The sequence below is a fragment of the Stenella coeruleoalba genome (genome assembly GCF_951394435.1).
Source record: "Stenella coeruleoalba genome assembly, chromosome: 6".
NCBI classification, from domain to species: domain Eukaryota; kingdom Metazoa; phylum Chordata; class Mammalia; order Artiodactyla; family Delphinidae; genus Stenella; species Stenella coeruleoalba.
The window spans coordinates 120076344-120099926 of NC_137151.1; the positions used below are offsets into that span (position 1 = coordinate 120076344).

The 23583-nt window shown below is 42.5% G+C and overlaps 2 protein-coding genes across 6 annotated transcripts in view; one reads left to right on the forward strand and one right to left on the reverse strand.

The window, feature by feature from the left end:
* The window catches only part of PDE6D (phosphodiesterase 6D), a 51916-nt gene extending 37391 nt beyond the window's left edge, over positions 1-14525 (reverse strand). The window contains exon 1 of the mRNA XM_079925344.1: positions 14274-14525. Coding sequence (XP_079781470.1) covers positions 14274-14323 — 50 coding nt within the window. The 5' untranslated portion in view covers positions 14324-14525. The remainder of the gene's footprint in view (positions 1-14273) is intronic.
* A 362-nt stretch (positions 14526-14887) lies between these two features.
* The window catches only part of COPS7B (COP9 signalosome subunit 7B), a 28153-nt gene continuing 19457 nt past the window's right edge, over positions 14888-23583 (forward strand). For 2 of the 5 annotated variants that reach the window (XR_013828701.1, XM_079924230.1), the window contains exons 1-3: positions 14888-15092; positions 18249-18406; positions 22064-22241. Coding sequence is in view for 4 of the 5 variants with exons in the window: in XM_079924230.1 (XP_079780356.1) it covers positions 15030-15092; positions 18249-18406; positions 22064-22241 (399 nt within the window). In the remaining variant the exon portion in view is untranslated. Of the gene's footprint in view, positions 15093-18135; positions 18407-20239; positions 20380-22063; positions 22242-23583 lie in introns of those variants that run through there. The other 3 variants (XM_079924232.1, XM_079924231.1, XM_079924233.1) reach the window with 3 other exon arrangements.

The following is a 23583-nucleotide window of genomic DNA, read 5'->3' on the forward strand; positions in this document are numbered from 1 at the left end:
AAGAAAGTCCTAACTCTTGCCTTTCTCAGAGCTAGCTTCCTAGCAGTCTTGTTCAACTTGATAACTGCAGACACAAGGCCAGGGAAAAGGTGAATAATATTTCCAGCCTTATCTGGCATCTGGCTACATTAATCGCTTAAAGCTGGTCTTTCAAAGAAAGAGGAGGCAGGGTAAAAGAACTAATATCTGAGTACCCACATTCAATGCACATGCTAAGCACTGTCCTAAGAGCCCCTCCTTTTCTATTTTTCAATCTTATCTCACTTAATAATGACACTCACATGAAACACTACTGCTCTCAGAAGTTAAACACCTTTCTCAGGAACTCACAGCTGGTAAACATAGCTCTACACTATAATCTGTGGATACTCAAGACCCTTATTTATAAAATGGCATAGTATTTGCATATAAAATGGCATAGTATTTGCATACAACCTATGCACGTCCTCCCGCATACTTTAAATCATCTCTAGAATATTTATAATACCTAATACAATGTAAACGCTATGTAAATAGTTACTGGCATGGCAAATTCAAGTTTTGCTTTTTGGAACTTTCTGGAATTTTTTTTCCTGAATATTTTTGATATGCAGTTGAACCCCAGGATGTGGAACCCACAAATATGGAGGGCTGACTTTACTGATCCACAATGGAAACAAAACTCTGTTTATGATAATAAAACTTCCCTGTTATAAGTTGCATTCAATTAATTAAATATTTCAAATTAATGATCTCCTTGAAATGCAGCTATGTGTTCAAATACTAAAAAGTACACCTCTTGCTTTTCTATTCCCTGAATGATGCCATGAATTCCTTATTTGAAAGGGATTCAAGACCTTACAATTTGCTTTTAAGTACTGAAAATTTGCAGTGTTATAAGCAACCTGAAATTACCTTAATGGACATAGAAGTCTTGTTTATTACAAAGTTTTTGATATAAAGACTTCTTATCCTATTCAGCTTATCTTCTGAGAACATGCAAAAGGAAATGAGAAAATCTCAGGCAGGCAAAGCATCTGGCAGTATGGTCCACATTATAACACAGAGAAATACTTTCATTTAAAGAGCAGGGGTTAGTATTTGAAATCAATCCTTGCCAACTGTAGAATTGCTCCTAAAACCTAGTTCAGATAAGCAGGTTGACATTTTTTCTGCAAACATTCAGAGTAACTTTTATATTTTTTGGCAAGATCAAAACTAATATTTCTCATAAATTCACAAAGGTGATTTACTAGTACATATTTGCCTCACGAGAGAGCCAAAGGAACAATGCTCTGAGAGTGATGACAAAAAGTTTATTTTACATGGAGGGTAACATTACTAGAGTACTCTTTACTTTCTCACTAAATCATTTCCCTTCAACTCTCCAAAGAGAGCTGCCACTATCATTTTTCCCCTCCTATACTATAATCACGCTAACCATCTCATCCACATATTTATTCCCCAAACATGCACTGAATTCTACTGTGTATCAGGCACTCGTTGTACTGGGGATTCTACAGATGTGTTACTCAAAATATGGTCCACAGACTGGTGCTGGTTTGTGAAGGCATTGGTTACCAGTTTGCAACAAGTATTAATTTATTTATTTTAAATTAAATTTTATTTTTTTAACATCTTTATTGGAGTATAATTGCTTTACAATGGTGTGTTAGTTTCTGCTGTATAACAAAGTGAGTCAGCTCTACGTATACATATATCCCCATAACCCCTCCTTCTTGCGTTTCCCTCCCACCCCTCTAGGTGGTCACAAGGCACTGAGCTGATCTCCCTGTGCTATGAGGCTGCTTCCCACTAGCTATCTATTTTACATTTGGTAGTGCATATATGTGACAAGTATTTAAAAATTTTAATAGCAATTTAGCAGAGTAATTTGAATGTTGATTCTAATAATAAAATTTTTGACTTTTATTTTCTATGTCATTTTTCTAATAATTCATTTTAGTTATTTTATAAAAATATCAGTCTGTAAAGGATTAGAAGTAAAAACCTGGTTTGCTACCAGTAATAGTTTAAGAAGCTTTAAACTTCTGTTCTAGAGGACAGAAAGACCTCTGCTCTTGCTTGACATGGGCACGGTTAATCCTATGTGACTGTCCAAAAAAAAAAAAAAAATCCTTCCATCCTCAGACACACACATTTCTGAGGAACATATAAGTTCAGGCTTTGTAAATAGGTTTGGGAATACTGATTTTTAAAAAAGGTTGTAAGTTAATAATAGGTTAAAAGAACAATGGAGAAGGGTGAGATAGGAAGGTAGGTCAAGTAGAAAGGACAATTTAATAAAGAACAGGAAATCAACAGGCAACCAGGAGGGTAGCCGGTATAATGAACTGCTATAAGTCTGGAGTGAAGAAGTTAAGAGGGTAACTCAAGCCTTACTGGAGGGAGGAAGACACCAAGTCTAGTCTCTGCCATCCTTTGCATTCTCCAGTCACCTCCTACCCTAGCTCCTAGGCACAGCCTATCCTCCAGCCACCCCTAACTGCTCTACTTCCCAAAGACAATATCTTCTTTTGCTTGAGTATTTAGCAGACCGCTGCTCCGCTCCCACCAGAATGGGCATCCCACCCTCCAGTACTCTCCTTAAGAACCCAGTGCTATTGTCAACCTCTCTGATTACGTTCCCTGGTACACCCTGAGGCAAAGTTTTGGTTCCTCCTCAGTGCACCTGTACACTTGTTTATACTCGCATCACAGTACTTATCAGAACGTACCATGCATATAAGTCTGCAAGTCAAATTCCATTGGCACTATATTATTTATCCTTCTCTTCTCAGTGCTCAGCACGTAATTGCCTCTCAAATATGTGTTGAACCACACTGAGCATCAGAGAGCGAGTCAGAGGGGTTGATTAGAATTCTCATTCAGGCTGAGCAACCAGAAATCAAGGCTCACTGAAGAGTGTCTAGAAGCCAAACAAGGAGAGCTGCTCATTCAGGGTTCAGCAGGCTATGGAAAGGCCAGACTAGAGATGGAGCTCAGCGAAAACCAACAAACCAAAAAACCCCCATTCTCCTTAAGGAGAACAGTTAAGTCAGGAAGCTAAATTGCAGGTAAAAACACATTCGAGTTTAAAAGCCCATTCAGAAGTTGTATTCACGACTTGGCAGAGTACCTGTAAATTATACATGGGCATGTGGCTCATTACCTGTAGTCTGAGGAGTTTCAAGGTGGCTAGAATTTTCAGGCAGAATGGCTGACTAAGCACAAATGACATATGCTAATGTCTACTATGGCAGACCTGAGTAATAGGAGGCAAAGCTCCAATACCAAGGTCACAGGCATGAAGAAAAACTTCCCCCTCTCATTCCTCTGGGGTGGAAGCAGCTGCAATGACCAGCAGTAAACAGGGAGTTTCTGTTTAGTGGTATCCCGAACATTTTCATCACAGGAATGCCTTCCTTGGCTCTGCTTACCTAGTTTTTGGTTGTGTTTTTTTCTTTTTGTTCTTGTTCTCTGTCCTTTAACACTCTGCCTTTATGATCTCTCCCCTCTCAAACTCTCTCTTCTTTGTTCACTCTCTGAACTCACTTCCTTCTCCTACTCCCACTTTCATTAATTCTTAAATATCAAAGCCCTCCTCTTAGGCTCCTCCTGCACTAGCATTGGTTATACAGAGCATCTTATTTTTTGGTATATTTTAAGAACCAGTTCTAATTGATCGGCAGTTAAACATCTTTCTTTGACCAATAAGTTCCCAGTGATTTTTCCCTGTGGTACTTTTCCTATTTATGGGGACAAGGTGAGAAAATATAAACGGATCCCTGAGAAACCTGGTTTCAGTATCCTTGAAACATAATATGCAGCACTGTAATCAGTGGTGATATGCCTGTGAAATGATACTCTGGCCCTGGCAGAGGTACTATGCTTGGAAAGCATACAATCAAAATTCAAACTGGTCTGGGAACCAGTGGAGGCAAGAAAGTTAGTAATGAGAAAAAGATCGCTATTTGAAACATAACACAGTCCTCTCACTAGCAAAGTCAAACAGTGAAACAAACCTTTCTTTTTCTAGTAGGTCTATTATTCTACTGATATATGTGCAGTTATGTGCCTGAAACTGCTCAGAAACAAACTAGAATAGACATAACCAAAGAGATTCATAGAGACTCCCTTTGCATTTTTATTTGCTTCCCAGAACTACCTGATCGAAGGAGAGATAACAGAAGGCACTTTCCTGAGGTGCATTCCCAAAAGGGTCAGCAACTGTTTCTTATACATTATTCAGAAGAATGGGGATATTACCTTAAATCCTATCGAAATCCACATTTGGAGATCCTGAATTTTACCTAGCTTTAAAAATGCTACAGTACTGAGAAATCAACTTCCTCAAATTACAACCATCTTTTAAAAAAAAAAAAGCAAAGCCAAAGATGATTTTGGCTTTCAAATGGGACATACGTGTCATGTAGGGGGCTTTTTTTTTTTTTTTTTTTTTGCGGTACGCGGGCCTCTCACTGTTGTGGCCTCTCCCGTTGTGGAGCACAGGCTCCGGACATGCAGGCCCAGCGGCCATGGCTCACGGGCCCAGCCGCTCTGCGGCATGTGGGATCCTCCCGGACCGGGGCACGAACCCGTGTCCCCCGCATCAACAGGCGGATTCTCAACCACTGCGCCACCAGGGAAGCCCTAGGGGGCTTATTTTGCTATCACTCCAACAGCCATAATTACTTCCCAGAATTGTGAAAAAGGCTTCAGATGTCTAATCTGGAGTAAAAAAAAAAGGATCACTAAGACTCTGGCTTTATCAACACCCCGAAACCTGAAACCTACAAATTTGCAAAATAGAAAGCAACCCTGAACTTCAAAACAAAGATAACTAAATAATTTTAACAATGTTATAGTAAGCATAATACATCTATAGAGCTATAGTTTTTAAAGTTAGTTGGCATATATTATTCCACTCAAATTTCATAACACCTCTGTAAGGCAGACAGAGCAAGCATCTTTGTTTTATAGGTGTTAAGCAACTTGCACAAAGCTGGATAAGCTTAAATAAGTGACTTCCATCCTTTAGTAAAATCTCTCTACCTACTCCCCTAATATCTGCTTTCTCAAGTCACCAGATTTCTTGGAAGAGTAATCTATTCTTGCTGAATTTATTTCCTCATCTAGTATCCATTTTTTAATCCTGGCAAATGATAGTTAATTTGTTTCCCCAAATAGCTACTATTCTCAAAATCTGCTATTCTCAAAAAGATCACCAGTGACCTACAAGGTATTATGGGACTTTCAGTAGTCTCAAATATTCAATGAGTGAATGAAATTTCCAGCAATTTCAAGGACTTGTTTTTGATCCTCATTCTTCCTCATTCTTGACCCCAACTCCCCTCTGAAATCCTCTCTTCCCTCATTTTTCATGCCATCACCTTCCTTTCTCTCTTACTCCCCAGTATCTTTATTTTTACTTATGTATGTATGTATGTATGTATTTATGTTTGGCTGTGTTGGGTCTTCGTTGCTGCGCGCCGGCTTTCTCTAGTTGTGGTGAGCGGGGGCTACTCTTCGTTGCGGTGCACGGGCTTCTCACTGCGGTAGCTTCTCTTGTTGCGGAGCGTGGGCTCTAGGCATGCAGGCTTCAGTAGTTGTGGCACACGGGCTCAGTAGCTGTGGCTCGCGGGCTCTAGAGCACAGGCTCAGTAGTTGTGGTGCACGGGCTTAGTTGCTCCGCAGCATGTGGGATCTTCCTGGACCAGGGATGGAACCCGTGTCCCCTGCGTTGGCAGGGGATTCTTAACCACTGCGCCACCAGGGAAGTCCTCCCCAGTATCTTTAAAATTAAACTGCTCAACAGCTACTCATTATCCAAGATGCGATTCAAATGATAATTCTGAAGTCTTCCAGAACACCTTCAGCAGCGGGTCCCACATTACTTCTGAGGTTCCACAGTACTTCATACTACTAGGCACTTATCACACTATATTTTGATTGTTATCATCTCTGTCTCTGTCTCTCCCTCCCTCCCTCATAAAAGTTCTTAGGATATAGAAACTGGCTTATCATTTCGTATCTCTTGGGTTTAGCAAATTACCTGGCACTTATAGACCCTGTTAACACATGTCTGAATGAACCACCAGATAAGTGGCAGCAGTAAGGCCTCTGCCTTTATCCTTCTCACAGAAGGTGGCTCAAAAGCAAAAGCTTTTAAATCTCTTACTTCTTATTCCATGAAAGTAAGTGATCAGGCTTGATTCTCACATTTAGTCCCTTAAAAATTTTTTTTCTTTTCCCTGCAGTGATCTATGAACCACCCTTTCCAAGTAGAACAGTCAGACAGGTAGCGGTGCCACACATGGTATAATAGTTATGACTCCTACAATTTGCCCATCCACTCTCTACCATGTGAGGACACAGGGAGAAGGTGGACATCTGTAAGCCAGGAATCAAATCAGTCAGTACCTTGATTTTGGACTTCCTAGCCTCCAGAACTGTTGAGAAATAAATGTCTGTTGTATTTTGGTATTTTGTTGTGGCAGCCCTAGCAGAAAAATACATGCTGCTTCAATAGTTTCTGGAAAATGTCTTTTTTTCAGCTAACGCTAATTGTTAGAAAATTCTTCCTTATCCCAAGCTAAATCCTGCCCTCTGTATCTGAGAGGTGAGGAAAAACAAAGAAGAATACAGGGGATGTGATCACTATGGAAGAGAATAATTTTCAAGTGAAAAATAAATCTGTGACTTAAACACTGAGGAAAAATTTTAAACTCAAAATCGATAATATGGTAACAAAAATAAATTCTCCAGAGAGGAATCACGGTATACTATAGAAAACAGTAGTTTGTAGAAAGACAAACCAAGGTTTAAATTAAGGTTCTGACTTTATCTGAGTGACAACCTTGTCAATCCTTATTACCCCCATTTATAAAGTATGGATAATAATGTGTAGAGTTGTAATAATGTAATAATATGTGAAAGTGCTTTGAAAAACTGAAAAAGACTACAAGAATGTCAAATATTATTAGGCTATCCCCCTTCTTCTTGTGGCTATATTTAAAGTGTTATTTATATTAGAGCTATTTATGTTTAGTTCTCTAGACTTTATCCAAATTCAGAGGCAAAAATTGCTCTCCCTAACTTTGAAATCAGTGGATCCACAATGCACTAAACAAAATACAACATTAATACTGAGTAGTATTAATCTAAAAAGAGTTGTCTGAAAAACAAAAAGGAAACAATATCATGTTTTAATTATATCAAATCACACAAAAAAATGTTTTGCCTATTTTAGGTGTAGTACATACCTTAATAGAAATATTGCTGAAAAGAGTCCTTGTTAACTAAGAAAGGTTGTCACCAAATCAAAGAATTGCAGTGTTGAAAGGATTTGAGTCCTTCTGGAGTTTATCTACTCTAATGCCTTATCTGATGCGTACATAATTTCCTTCTGCAATACTCCTGATGGACAGGCATCCATCTGGTGCTTAAAATATTTTCTGAAACAATTTTTTTCTTCAGGTAACTCTATTTATTAAAACTGGGCTAAACTCTGTCCCCTGTAACTTCTAACCTTGTATCCTCTGAGAGCCACACAGAACACATTTACTTTTTCTTCTTTAGAACAGATTTTTTTTTTTTTTGGCTGCATTGGGTCTTCACTGCTGTGCGCGGGCTTTCTCTAGTTGAGGCGAGTGGGGGCTACTCTTTGTTGCGGTGAGCAGGCTTCTCATTGCGGTGTCTTCTCTTGTTGCAGAGCACAGGCTTCAGTAGTTGTGGTGCACAGGCTTAGTTGCTCCGTGACATGTGGGATCTTCCTGGACCAGGGCTCTAACCCATGTCCCCTGTATTGGCAAGCGGATTCTTGACCGCTGTGCCACCAGGGAAGCCCCTAGAACAGTTTTTTAAACTTTAGAACACTCATATCCTTTGCCCAACTCATCTTCAGGTTAATCCTCCTCAGTTCTCCAGTTATTGTACTGACATGTTTCAAGTGCCTCTCCTCTGGACCAGTTCCACTTTGCTGTACCCCTCCCCCCCGACAGCAGCCTAAGCAAATTCCTCTATAAACAGCGTGCTTATTTAGTCCAATCCACTGAGATCTTTATGGATATTGGACTATAAGAAAATATATTTGCTTTTCCTCTCAGCTTCAAAATTATCAGCAGATCAAAAGCAAAAGAAGAATGTTGCTCCTAAAATCTTGATAATTTGAGTTTTAAGCATTCAAGCAATGGTTGGAACAGTCAGATTACTAGAAAGATGGCCTTGCCTTTACAATATCTTCCTATGATGCTAAAGCTCAGGAATAGGGATAGGTCCATACTTTAAGAAGTCAAGGCCTCCTCTAACATGGGGATTTGTGGATGCAGAGTGCTGACAAGTGAAGCCTGTGAGGCAAAAGTGAGGTCAAGCCTAATAAGAATCTAGAGCTGGCAAACCTCAGCCCTATTGACAGTCCTTTATCAAATATAGTGATGATACAACCAGAATTTTCCATGAGAGTCTTACCATATTCTGTTTCATTTTTCCAGAGGTTAATATTTCACTAGAAACACAATCCTGGAAAGAAATTTAGAAGGTCTGAAGAAGACTATAAGTATCTAATTATATTCCAAATTCCTCCCCCAAATGCAAAAGCAGCAATTCCTGTTTAAAAATCCTAAATAACAAAATCAATAGGACGTTATAGTCATTTAATCCATTCAGGATAACGGTAACAACTTCTTGGAGCCCATGCAGGAGGATTCTGGAGAACAAACTACTGATCACAATCTACATGAAGTCTATTACTAGACAATCTGTGATCAACACAATCTGTGTATTTATTGGCTGTATGGGTGGTATGTTTTGGTTGCTTTCCCAAAATTTGGGTTGATAAGATAAAAACTATATTTTAGGAATTATAAACCCCAGACTCATTTTTAACACTTGGCCAAGGCACCTCTTAGGCAATACTGACATTCAAGAAAAGTTCAACAGTCTCCTACTCTTAACAAGGAAATCTAAGTGAATAGAAGATGTAAAGCCAACTATTTTTGACTGGAGGTAAAGTTAAAGATCAAGGTGCTGTGAGAAAGAGAATGTGGGAGATCCAGGAGCAAACTATGGAGAGGAAATACAAGAACACAAGTGAAAGGTGCTTTCAGAAACCTTCTGAGCCAAACTGGTTCTTTTTTTGCTCACCTGCCATAAATTGGAATGTGATTAGTTGCTAGAAAACAAGCTAAACACTATGTACACAACAATGCTTCTCAATTGATTAATTTCTTCAGAGGCAAAACAGGTATTACAGTTGCTCAGTTAGAAAGAGAATAATAGCATGAAGTCATCGGTTATACCTCAGAAAAATAAGTGGTTTTACAGAAATATTAACGCTATTATTATCGTTAATAATATTAAGTATTAATAAAAAAATAATACAGCAGTTAACATTTATTACTGTATGCGAGGCACTGTACTAAGCATTTTATATGCAGTCTCATTTAATCCTCATATCAACCCTCTAAAGAAATGAAATGGATAGTGAGGTTCAGAGTTTGAGTGCTCCGCCTCGGGTCACAGTGGTGGGGTAATAAAGTCTGAACCTAGAGTCTACTGATGACAGCTCTCTGCTTTACTGCACTTACACGTAAACTTTTGATAGATATCAATTACTTTCCATAAAGGTCTCTCTCTCTCTCTCTCTCTCTCTCTCACACACACACACACATACACACACACTCACACACACAAACACACACACACACAGAGCAAATGAAGCATCCCTTTTCCGCAATAGTTGCCAACACTGAATATTATCAGTCTTTTAAATTTTTGTCAGTTATTGGGAAAAAAGGGATAGTCTGTTGTTTTAATAGGGTTGAACATCTCTGAATTTATTCATTGGTCATTTGCACCTTTCTTCTGTGAACTATTTGTTCATATCCTTTGCCCATTTTGAGTTAAATATTTATCTTATTGATTTGCAGGCTGTCAATTATATTCTGGATATTATATTAATATCTGGAGTATAAGTAAAGAAAGAAATGGAGACAATTAGCTAATCTTTAAAAAAATTAAATCTGCTTCATACCTTATACCCAAGCAAATTCCAGATGGATCAAAAATAATGAAATCATAAAAGCATAATCCTTTCTTATGGCAATGTGTCAGTTTCTTGGTATTAATTTAATAAAATTATGGATTTATGTTGAGGAAAAAGTAATTTGAACAGGCTGAACAGGGCATTACAGCCTATACTAGAAAACTAGTATAAGAAGACTTTCAGTGACAAATTTATGTCACTGAAAGCAACTGAAAGCAACTATCTTCGAAAATTATGAACGTGGTAAATTTATTAAGTTTAAAAGTTTCAAAATAATACTTATGATTCCATTTTAATAAAAGGAAACACATTAAACATTAGGTACATCAGAAGGCTATACTGAAATATTAACAAAGGTCATTTCTAGGTAGCTGGCGTTTGTAAAAGAAAAATTCCATACTATTTTAAAAAATGCATTGCTTTTGAAGATATCCCTTCTAAACAGACACAAAGATGGTTAGACTTCTGGAAAGAAGGGTTTGTGACTCATTCATTTATGTCCTTTAAGTGCACAGTGCCTGTTCAGAAGTCTCCAGAAAGATCTCTGTTGAATGAATGAAATGGGGAACACAGGATTTACAAACAAAATCTCCATATCAGCTACTTAAAATACTCAAATTCAAAACTTTGCAGGAGAATCATATTTGTTCCTCAAGTAATATTTCATTCACAACTTTAGTTTATAACTACAAAATGTTATGTTTTTAACAAACAAGAAAGAAATGTAAGACTCTTAATGTGTATGAGCTAAAAGCAGTGGGGTGGAGATGATGTGAAAAAGAAATCTTGGGAATTCCCTGGCGGTCCAGTGGTTAGGGCTCCGAGCTTCCACTGCAGAGGGCACAGGTTTGATCCCTGGTCAGGGAACTGAGATCCCACAAGCCCGTGTGGCCAAAAAAAAAAAAAAATTTTTTTTAAATATTTTATTTTTGAAAAGACTTATGACAAATACAAGAGTTTATGTTGAATTCTCTCAGACACAAAGACTATCCCTGATTTATGAAGTATGTTATTCATACTTACTGAGTATCTATTATGGGCATATGGGCAAGCTTCTATTTGTATAAAAAGGGCATGAATATTTACAAGGAACTTATGACTTCAAACACATAACCCTGTTCATGACATATCAATCCTATTGTAAACTGTACTAAATCATACTATAAAACTATAATAATTGAACTAATGCGTACAGGAAAGGAATGGGAAGAGATAAACAGACCGATGAAACAGAAATATTCCAAAAATAAACCCATGTCTTATGGAGACTGAGTATTTGACACCAAAGATAGCTTTCAAAACAGAGGGGAAAGGATGGCCTAACTACTTAGGAAACAGTAGTGGGCAACTGGCTATCCAAATAGCAAAGGAAGTTAGATTTCTACCACATACCATCTGTGTAAATACATTTCAGATGGATTAAAGAGCTAAACATTACAAAGAGAAAGAAACATAGGCTATTTAATTAACCTGAAGATAAGGAAGGTCTTCTTAAACGAGACACAAAATTCAGAAGCCACATGAATAATATTGATGAATTTGAAGTGATAATTTAAAATTTCTGTTCAACAAAAAACAGACAAGCAATACATTGAGAGAAAAGATGTGCAACGTACAATACAGGCAAAGGATTGATACTACAAGAAAGAACACCTACAAAGCAGTAAGAAAAATAAACAATTCAATATCAACAAGCAATTCACGAAGAAAAAGAAATGGTCAAACAGAAGATTCCGTGACTTCTCTACTAACAACAACGACAACCATAATAGCTAATACATAATGCTTACTAGGCATCAGGAGCTTGGCTACGTGCTTTCAATACCAACTCATTTAATCCTCCCAACAACCCTAGGAGATAAGGTATTATTTTTATCCCTTTTTACAGTGGAGGAAATTATGGCAGCAGTTAAAGAAGCTGCTCAGGGACACACAACCAGGAGTGCAGGGCTAGAATTCCAATGCTGAGAGTATAGCTCTACAGGCCAGTATAGCACCGAACCACTGTCCTATATGACCTCTCCAGGGATCTAGGCATCAGGGAAATACAAATTAAAACAAGATGTCATCTGTTGTTCAAACTGACAAAAATAAAAAAGCCCAACATAGTCAATGTGGCAAATGAGGATCATCAACATTGTTGGCAGAAGAGTAAAATGGCGATTTCTTTTTGTAGTAAAAACTCTTCAGAAACAGATGCTGTGAAAGTTCAGAAAAACAATTTATGCAATAAAAGGTGGACAATAGTCAGGTAGTTTCTTACTAAAATGTTAATTTTATTTTCTCCTGAAGGTAGTAACAAATCCTAGAACTCCTTTCCTTTTCTCTCTTAATTCTCAGATGCCAATAAAGGCCACCAGAGGATGAGTATTCCTTTGCTCCCATGCTAACTGTTTTTTGGTGGCTGCTTCCCTTGTGATTTAATCAGCCCAGGTCAAATTTTCCCTGAAAACCTGCTTCCTGATGCACTAAACGACACAGATTCTGCTTTCTATTCTTTTCCATATTTGTCCCTTAGCCTCTTTCTCAAGAGCCAAAGTTTCTCTTGAACAAGGTTCAAGAGACAAGACTGAAGGTGAGAAGCTCAAACTTTCCCTTTTTGGGGTGTTCAAGAGCCATTAAAAAGACTCTTACTTTCAGCAACAATGTTAACTCCAGACAAAAACATGGCTTGTGAAATCTCTCAATTCTCCATAGTCTCCAGTTTACTGTTTACAGCATAAATGTTAAGTAATAATATAAATTACTTAAGGGAAAAATAAAATCCATGTCATAGCTTTTCTAATACTTCAGCCATGCCTATCTACTTATAGGCACTATTATGAAGAGAAACACGGGAAGGTACATGGAGCTATAAAAGAGGCTGTTACTAAACATCACTGCATAAAAGTACTGAAAGTTCATCATGAATGGCAGTATGTAAAGGCCTTTTTTAAGGGCCTTCCCTTAAAAAAAAAAAGCACAGCAGGTCAGCTTCCATTTGAAAAGTTTCATTTGTACATCCAAAACTTCCTGTAACTTTTTTGCTGTTGTGTTCTAAAACTTACTACCAACTTGGTTTCTGATTATGACAAAGCAATTAAAATTTGCAGGGGTGAAATGGACACTGTGGAAACACACTGGCAGCTCAGAGAACGGTGCTTGACGAAACCTCCAGGAGAGGAACCCTACATCGTCACTGAGAGACGAATTTAAGAGTGTTCCATATTGTAGCCATAGGATGTAAGAAGAGATTAAGGTCAGCAGGAAAATGTAAGACTGGAATGAACGAGATTGGGTTTTTTCATCTGCATCATATGGTCACAGATTAACATTCCATTAAAACACAAAGCTTCACTACGGAAGGGGAGAAGGTTGCACCCGCGGCACCACCACAGGCCTGAGGCAATGATTTCGATATGCTGCTAAATGCTACCGTGTCCCCAACGTCATCAAATAATTGCTGGACAGCTCCACCATGTCTACGCGTTAACCACACAAAATCGAGGGAGCAGACACCTTTGCCAGGAGTCCCAGTGCAAAACCATAACTCCTCAAGGCTTCGCACGCGCAAATTTAGGGTTCTCATTCCGCTGGAAAGAAAACTGAGGATCTGAGGGAGAAGCAGCGACCGTCCAGTGCCTCCAAGGGCCAAGACAGAGTTAAGATGAGGTCCACCTCGGACTTCTCACTCCCCACCTTCCTCCGCTCCAACCCTGGAAAAAGCCACAAGTGAGCAAGAGAAGTTGTGGAAACAAGACCGGGGTGGGGGGGGGTAGGAGGGGAGAACCCGAGAGAGTTCAACACCAGCGCCTGCATTTGTCCCACACAAGGCCACTCGCTCCAAGTCACTTTTCCCTGCTGCCCTGGTGGGCTTCCCGCCAAAGAGGCAGCTAGGCTTCGAGGCCAGCCCACCGCGCCCCCTCGGCCCTCCCCTGCGGGCCGCAGCCCCTTCCCGGCCTCTCTTCTCGGACCCAAGCGCGCCTCTCGACACCTGTCTCCGACGCCCGGCCCCTCTCTCAGCCCAATTCCGCGGCTCCTCCGCCTCTACCCACGGGGCCCCCATCAACCTCCCCTCCCTCCCTCCGGACGCCCCTTTCCCCGCCTCCCGCGCCCGGTCCCGCCGGCGGCCTGGGACGGCGTTCCTTTTTTCCCTTCCCGCCGCCCTCTCCTCGGGTGCCCACCTGGCGCGGCCCGCCCCCGGCCGGTCTCCTCAGTGAGCGGCCGCCTCCCAAGTCCTCCCGGCCCAGCCCCGCTCCCGGGAGGATACAGTTTGAAGCCCCTCAGGATCTCCCTGGCCCGCTCGTCCTTGGTTGACATGATGCGGCGGCCGCCGCCTGCGGCTCTCCCACGCTGGCCCGGCGGAGCCTCCGTAGACTGTGCCCAGGAGCCGAGGACTGAGCCGCAGCCCGGCCTGCAGACCTCGGGCGAGCAGCGACAGCGTCCAGACCCGGACCGACCTCTTTTCCCTCAGCTCCCGCTCCTGATCCCTTCTCCTTCCCTCTAGCCTCGGAGCGCCCGCTCTGAAGCCAATGGAAAGCCTGCCTCGGCGATTGGCATCTTGATCAACCAATAGAAACATTCAGCGGCTTCGCAGGGGGACGGAGAGCGTCAATGGGAAGGGCCCTCCCCGGGAAGTCCCGTAGGACAAAATTTTCATTTGGTGTTGTTGCCTAGAGTTTGACCCTGCGGAGGGTTGGCTTCAGATCTGCAGACGCTCGCTTCGAGCCCGCTCCTGCCGCTGGCACAGTAGGGCTCTGAGATAACGGCAGGTTGCCCTGTGCGATGTGGCGGAGACTACACTTCCCAGAATTCCAGGGGAGAGCCCGGGGGACCACAGATCCCAACACGCAACAGAAAGCCCAGGGACTACAAATCCCAGCATCCCCTGCACTCAATTCCTCTGTAACTTAGATTCCAGTGTGCCGCGCAATGCGCGCAAGTTCATAAACCTGCTTGTAGGTTTCGTGGTTTCTGAATCCCTAGACTTGAAACCAGGCGGGAAGATCCTCTTCAGCCTCAAAAGATGACAGCCCACAGAGAGGTAACTTCTATTTGCATGGAACTCAGAAATCTCCTGCAAATCATGGTAAGGACGAAACAACAAACACAAACACTGATTAAATTATGAAAGATAATATAACAAATGACTCCTTCAAGTTGTACTTGTTCGTTGGCCTGGGGCGCCGTTTAGGTGTTTTGCAGGGGTTTCTGGTGTGCTCCTGCGTTGGACTGAGAGAGAGATCGATTGTATACTCAGAATATCAGTACAGTTAGACTTCAGAGAATTTGCTAATCCAACCCCTGTTATTTTTATATATGAAGAAACTGAGGCCCAGAGAGGCAAAGAGATTGTTGAGGGATCACAGCAAGTTGGGGCAGAGTTAGAATTCGGCTCTAAGTCTCCTGCAGTCTGGGCTTTTTCCACTACACTAGGGTGATGATATTTTTAGCAGCATGGCTATGCGATCTTACTCTCCTTGGTGAAGTCTTCCCATCACCGTTGAAACACCCAGAGGTGTTGTCTGCCATTTTCAGTAAACAATGTTGCCTGCCATTCCAGTAAACAACAACAACTTTTGGCCACCATCAAGCCATCAGCCACTGAAGCCACCCTTGAAGATGGGCCCAGAGGGGAATTCAGGATGGAGAAAAACAGGATACTTGCCCCAGATAATTAAGATGCATATCTAAGGAATAATTTCAATGAGCTCAGACACTTGCATCTTCCCATACATAGAAAAGCACTAAAATCATTTATTTGAGGTGTCTGTTTTTTGTTGATTAGCACTAATCTTTTGGTGTTGAATTACATATTTTCTTTTCAGCAAAAAGTCCTTTGTATCCTGGTTCCTCTGTTACCTCTTCGGAGCAGTTCCTCAGAGCTATCTGAGAGGCTGTCTCCTGGGCTATAGTCCTCAGTAAGGTCCCCAAATAAAACATAACTCACAACTTTTAGGTTGTGCATTTTTCTTCAGTCGACATTAGGTAAACATTTATTTGGTGGCTTTCCTGCAAGTGAAGGAGTGCAATGTTTGTTTATCCACAGTCTAGGTAAGACTTGGTATTTTGATTTGTTCTTTTTTACTCAAGGTGACATTTAATACGATTTCAGAAACTAGGTAAAATTGTATCTTAAGGTTTCCTTGGAGATCTGCTATCTCTTTTCCTAGGCCTTCCTTCCTCTTCCTGTACCCCTTTCGCCTATCTGGGCACCCACCCAAGTTTTCCTTCCATGTAATTCAACAAACACCTTTTTCAGCTTTTGTTATTTGCCAGACTCTCTGTTGGTAGAAGGTGAAAGGCATGGTCACTGCCACAAGCAAGATAACCATCTAGTTAGGGAAAAAAAGAGACTCCACTGAAATTCAAGATGAACTGTGATGAATGGCACAAAAGAAAGGACATTAAAATGCTACAGAGGCCCCCATGGAAAGATATATTTCAGCTGGCAAAACTTGATGGAGGAGGTGGCATGGGTAGGATATTTTTCTGTGTTAAAAAGTTTTATCTGTAAATTTTTTTTGTTAATGAAGTGTAACACATACAGCAAGAGCACAGTTTTGGCATATGTATACACCTGTCACCAACCCCCAAATCCAAATACTGAACATTTCCAGCACCCTTCCCAGGGTGCCCCTGCCCAGTTAGTGCTGCATCCTTCCATCCTGATAACCACTCTTCTGACTTCTATTACCATAGATCAATTTTGCTATTCTTGACTTTCATTTAAATGTAATCATACAGTAAGTACAATATGAGTCTGGCCTTTTTCCTTCATCAATATTTTTGTGAGATTCATCCATGTTGTATGTAGCAGTAGCTTTTTTTTTTTTAAATTGCTAAGTAGTATTCCATTGTGTGTGTGTAGCACCATTTACCTTCTCTAGTGTTCATGGGCATTTTGGTTTTCATTTACCAGTTTCTGGCTTTTATTAACGAAGCTGCAGTGAACATTCTTAAATGTTTCTTTTTGTGGATTCATGCATTTATTTCTAGGAGAGGAGTTGCTGGCTTGTGTGGATGGCATATGATCAGCAATAGTAGATATTGCCAGTTTTCCAAAATGTTTGTACCAATTTTCACCTTCACCAGCAACATAAGAGAGTTCTAGTTGACTCTTACCCTTGGCAATAGAGGGTGGTGTCAGTTTTTAAAATATTAGCCATTTTGGCTAAATGTGGTATCTCGTTATAATTTTCATTTACATTGTCTTTGGTGTTGAGCCCTTGTCACATGCTTGTTGGCTACTTGATGTCCTCTTTTGTGAAGTGCCTGTTCAGGTCTTTTGCCCACTTTCTTAATTGGGCTAATTCTTATTGATTTGTTGTCCTTTATATAGTCTGGATATGGAGTTCCTTGTCCGATACATGCTTTGTAGATATCTTCTCCAAGTCTGTGGCTTGCCTCTTAGTCTTGTACTGGTGTCTTCTGAGAAGAGAAGTTCTTCATTTTAGTCAAGTGCCGTAGTTCAGTGCTTCCTTTTTATGATTAGTGCTTTTTGCATTGTTTAAATCTTTGCCTACATGGTTGGTGGAATTTGAACAGAGAAATATGAGGGAAGAGCACTGCGAAGAGGAAGAGAGAGCAAGTTTGAGCATAGGCCCTGGTGTCAGAGACGGAAGATGTGAGTCCTGTTAGGCCGGGAAGGCATGGAGTTTGGGCTCTAATGAGGTGGGGCGAGACAAAGCTGGATAGGTAGGAGGGAGGCACACTGAGAAGGGCCTTAACTGCAGCCTTGGAGTCTGGACATTATTCTGGAGGCCGGGGAGGCACAGCTGGAATATTTATGAACTTAAACAGAACTTAGTTGTTCTCCTTCTACCACCGACTTTGCTCCTTCTCCTCTGCAGCCCTGTCCTCTAACACCACCTCCAGACAGCTCTGGCCTCCCCAGCCAGAATCCTGGGGGGTATCTTCCTTTTCTATCCCTGCATTCAACTGGTCACCAGGTCTGATAGGTTCTGAGGTATCTAAATGTCTCCAACAATGTCCCTTCTATTTCATGCCCAGCTGCAGCTACCTTTGTTCAAGATCTCACAATCTCGTAACTGGGATACATCAGTCACCTCAAGGGTTTCCCAGCCTCCAGTTCTGTCCACATCCAATACATTCCTATAGCAGCTAGTGTCCAAAATGGCAATTATCCAGACCCCTCCACAGCTTAAAAACCCTAAATAGCTCCCCAGTGCCCTTAAGGTAAAACAAACAAACAAACTCTAAAAGAGTTTGCTCTTTCTTCCAGGCTCAACTCAAGCCTCATTTCCTCCAGAAGGCTTCCTTAAACCACCTCTCTCCAGGACACAGCCAGGAGAGCCTTATCTGTACCCCTGGGGCTCCTTGTGGCATCATCTGTCCTAGCCAGATGGACCTGTCTCTCCCAGGAACCTTGAGCTCTCCCAGGTAGGAACTTTGCTGTATTTAGATTTTTACTGAGTATAGGGCTGTGCATGTGGTTTCCAAGAACCTTGACCTGACTCCAGCTCTGTAGCCCTCATTTCTTACCCTTGAACCCTGGGTTCCAGTCACTGTGGGTTTCTTCTCTGCATTAGTGTATGCTGCACAGTGCAGGCCTCTGTGACTATGGTCACTGCCCTCTTTTCTTCCCCTTTTTGCCCATAAGATGTCCACTTTCTCTTCCTCAACACATTCTCTTCTGTGCTTCCGAAGTGTCATCTCTCTCTCATAGCACTTAACACATTGAAGCTTTTTGAGGGCAAGAACCTTGTCTTATCTTCATATAAACTTCTAGAACATAATATGTGCTAAAGAAAATTTTAAAATAAATGAATGCGTTGGTGCTCGGCTCCTTTGTATCTGTCTAATTTCTGCACTCGAATGCACGAAAGGTAATAGGGTTTTTTTCCTCATCTTCAAGACCTGAAAGTCTGTGGTGTATACTTTAAAGGAACCAGCCTAAGTGTTCAGTTACATGGCATTCTTATCCATCTTCCAGGGGAGTTGGTAAGTACCAAATGCAACGCCACGAATGTCATTTTGGTCACAGAACCATTGTTGGCTCAACCCATCTTCTGCTTATTTTAAAATATTTTCTGAATAAAGATGAAGAGCATGGTCTTTGGCTTCAGATAGCCTGGGTTTCAAAGCAGACTTTTTTTTTTTTAATTATTTTTGGCTGAGTTGGGTCTTGGTTGCTGCGCGTGGATTTTCTCTAGCTGCGGCGAGCAGGGGCTGCTCTTCGTTGTGGTGCGCGGGCTTCTCATTGCGGTGGCTTCTTTTGTTGCGGAGCACTGGCTCTAGGTGTGCGGGCTTCAGTAGTTGTGGCACGTGGGCTCAGCCGTGGTGGCTAGCAGGCTCTAGAGCGCAGGCTCAGTAGTTGTGGCACATGGGATTAGTTGCTCTGCGGCATGTGGTCTCTTTCCGGACCGGGGCTCGAACCCATGTGCCCTGAATTGGCAGGCGGATTCTTAACCACCGCGCCACCAGGGAAGCCCTCAAAGCAGACTTTCATACTTACCGGCTTTTGGATTTTTTAAATCATTAGTTAATTAATTAATGGCTGTGTTGGGTCTATGTTGCTGCGCGAGGGCTTTCTCTAGTTGCGGCAAGCAGGGGCTATTCTTTGCGGTGCGCGGGCTTCTCATTGTGGTGCCTTTTCTTGTTGTGGAGCACAGGCTGTTGGTGCACAGCCTTCAGTAGTTGTGGCATGCAGTCTCAGTAGTTGTGGCTCACGGGCTTAGTTACTCCATGATCTGTGGGACCTTTCCGGACCAGGGTTATGAACCTGTGTCCCCTGCATGGGCAGGTAGATTCTTAACCACTGCGCCACCAGGGAAGTCCCTGGCTTTTGGATTTTTAGGCTTAGTTATGTCACCTGAAAAATGGGAATAATATGACAGGCCGAGAGTTATTATGAGAATTCAGTGAGACAATGTACAGCACCTGGCACATGGAAAAACGCTCAGTAAACGGTAGTTATTAGGCTTAGTATGTCTCTGTACCCCGAGGGTAGCCACAGTCGCCCTACGGAACTTCTGAGGGTAAAGCTCGGCCAAAGAGGATGGATTTAGGGCCCAGGATGGTGATGGCGATGGTTGGGGGGGCCAAGTACTGCCTAGGCTATATTCCTCTCCTCAGGGCCCCCACCCTGTCCTGGGCTACAGCCCAGCTCGGGACCCACTTTCCCCGGCCGGGGCCGCCCTGGAGATCTGAGGCTGCAAACGCGGCGGGGGAACCTAGTGTGGGCGGAACTCGAGTGCAGCGGCGGGAGGCTTCCGGGGGAGCCTCAAGGGCAACGGGTCGGCGGAGGCAGAAAAGCGTCGGACGCCGGGCCGATCATGGACGCTTGACAACCTGCGGGCAGGCGCCGGGAGGCCAAGCCAGCGACCGAGAGGACGGAGAGGCGGCGAGGACAGGTAGGGGCCGGCGAGAGGGTGGGGCCCGGCGTGCCAGGTTCGTCTGGGCCGTCAGGCTTAGCTCCAGCCGTGGGAAAAGCCCTCAGCCACACCGCCCCGCCCCCGCTCCGGGGAGCGCGATCCGCGGCTCATCACCCTGCACCCGTGGCTCTGCTTGGAACACGCCACCCGCCCTGAAGTACACCCCAGTCCTCGACTCTCAGCATCCGCACCGCGGTTGCTCTCGCTTCCCCACCCGTAAAGGCTGCTCCTTTGCCCCTCTGCCGTCCATCAAAATAGCGCCTCCCCCTAGGACGGGAATTCATCTCCCCTGAGTTCCTAGCCGCCTCCTCGGGCTCTCCCACTCCAGAAGACAGCGATTATCGGCGCCTCCTCATCTCTTTGCCCCCGCGGACTTTGCTCCTTAGGCCGAGGTTTTTTTGAAGGACCGAAGTTCTGTCCGTTTTTCTACCCCTTCTCCATCTCCACGCCCTGTCATTCAATGTCTTCGCACGTGTCCACTTGGAAGCGAGGTTTTTGTTTTTCCTCTCCTAACCATCACCTTCCCCCGACATCTCCTTCCTACCCTCTCCCCTCAGTTTCCCCTTCCCTCAGCAACCTTTATTCCTTAGCACTTCATTTTTGCTGCTTCCGACAAGACCTCCTTAGGTAATCCTGGATGAAGCGACATACTTGCTTTTGTAGTACTGTGAAAGGGCTGCCACTCTTGGTGCCTGCCTCCAGAGGAAAACTTAGTTTCTCACGAAGCTAACCTTTTTTGATTTATTGTTTTTTTCACTGTACTATACTTCTTCATTTTGTCACACTGCCCAGTATATTATCATTTTTGGAGGAGTAATCTTTTCTCATGGAGAACTCCTGTAGAATAGATACGCAGTGTGTGTGTTCACACACCCAGCTTGTAGTAAGTAGATTATACAGTTGAGGGACCCTCCTGTCCTAATGTCTTCAGGGTGGCAATAGTATATCTTCATTGTTTTCTCAAATCTTTTTATTGTTTTCTTGAGATTTTATACAAATTCTGAAGTCGTGTTTGGTAAAATGTCACATATCAGTAGGAGGCCAAATAAAGGGATTTTCCTCATGGACTTACACAGCATGTATGTGTGTATTTTCTTAGTTTGAATATGTTGCTGCTTATCTTTCAAGATGATTTCCCCCTTTTTCTATCTGATCAATGACTTATTTGATAAATGGGCCATCTTTCTTGTCTGCTTTTTGTCTTTCCTTATCTGCATCTGGCTATAGGTGGGATTCTAATGACACACCGAAGCTGTAACTGATTGCTTTTGCTTACATTTGCTGCGTCTGTGTTTTGGCAAGATTCTCTGCTTCTTAACCAGAGTCTAAAAATGAGGTAGATATAAGATACCTACTGAGATACTCCTGTGTGTTTCTTGAGGTCCTGGTTAGGTTTAAGGGCTTAGAAGGTGCTGCCTTTGGCAAAGGGCCAGATGGAATGAAATGGCTTTTACTAAATGTATTTTAAACCTCAGAATAAGGACAAAATCCCTTTAACTCCCAGTTAAACGCTACCCATCTCACAAAATGAGATCTGGACTGAGGAGCTGTTTTTTCCTTTTTGAATACTGTAAAATTAAAGTATTCTGATGTCTAATCCAGCATTCAATAGGCATAGACTTTGCAAAGGAGAAGGAAGAATGAAATACTTTTCTTTGGACAGATCTCAAGACCAGAGAATGGCAGGCGAACAGAAACCCTCAAGTAACCTCCTGGAACAGTTTATCTTACTAGCCAAAGGTACCAGTGGCTCAGCCCTCACTGCTCTCATAAGCCAAGTTTTGGAGGCTCCTGGAGTATATGTCTTCGGAGAACTGCTGGAGCTGGCCAATGTGCAGGAGGTAAGAGCAGTTTCTAAACAATTTTTCTGTCTTCTTTGTTCTCAACCTTCCTGTGATTCTCCAGGTTTCCAAGGAATTTCCATGCTGAAGCATTGTGGACCCATGAGATATCCTTTTGAGGAATTGGTGAGGCAGGGGAAGAGAGCAAGGATAATGTCCTGGGCTCCTTCTGGTCAATATTTTTATCTGAATTTGGGGCAAATTTTGATTGGGTTGCTAGTAATTCGAAAGATAGGGGAAAAAATCCAACTGAACCTGATGAATTAGAAAAGTAGAGTATAAGCATGGACTGATGTTTAACAGGGGTAGTTTCAGTCATTCTTAGGGACAAAAAACCTCCAGTGCAAATATAGACATTGAAAATTGGTCAGATACATACATAGCAGAAAATTTTTGTTATCGAACATGAGATGGGCATGAATAAAGAATATATTGTTGGGCTTCCCTGGAGGCGCAGTGGTTAAGAATCCGTCTGCCAGTGCAGGGGACATGGGTTCGAGTCCTGGTCCAGGAAGATCCCACATGTCACAGAGCAACTAAGCCTGTGCGCCACAACTACTGAGCCTGCGCTCTAGAGCCCACGAGCCACAACTACTGAGCCCGCGTGCCACAGTTACTGAAGCCGGCAAGCCTAGAGTCCGTGCTCTGCAACAAGAGAAGCCACCTCAACGAGAAGCCTGTGCACTGCAATGAAGAGTAGCCCCTGCTCGCCACAACTAGAGAAAGCCTGTGCGCAGCAACTAAGACCCAAAGCAGCCAAAAATAAATACATTTATTTTAAAAAAAGAATGTATTGTTCCTGTGAAAAGGGCAGTGTTGTGCTGAAGAAGGTGTGTAAAAAAGATATGACAGGGCTTCCCTGGTGGTGCAGTGGTTGAGAATCTGCCTGCCAATGCAGGGAACATGGGTTCGAGCTCTGGTCTGGGAAGATCCCACATGCCGCGGAGCAACTAGGCCCGTGAGCTGCAGCTACTGAGCCTGCACGTCTGGAGCCTGTGCTCTGCAACAAGAGAGGCAGCGATAGTGAGAGGCCCGTGCACCGCGATGAAGAGTGGCCCCCGCTCGCCGCAACTAGAGAAAGCCCTCGCACAGAAATGAAGACCCAACACAGCCAAAAATAAAAAAAATAAAAAAAGATTCCACATCTTCCCCCAACGTTGGCCAAAAAAAAAAAAAAAAAGATATGACATGAAAAGCTGGGAAGTAGTCCTTTTTGCTTTGTTTGCTTGTTTGATGTTGTTATTAAAACCTTGGGTATCACTTTTGGTTGTTGTGCCTTAAAAATGAGAAGATCTGGTGAAGAGTAACCAGGTGGAACAGACATGTAAAGCAACCTATACTT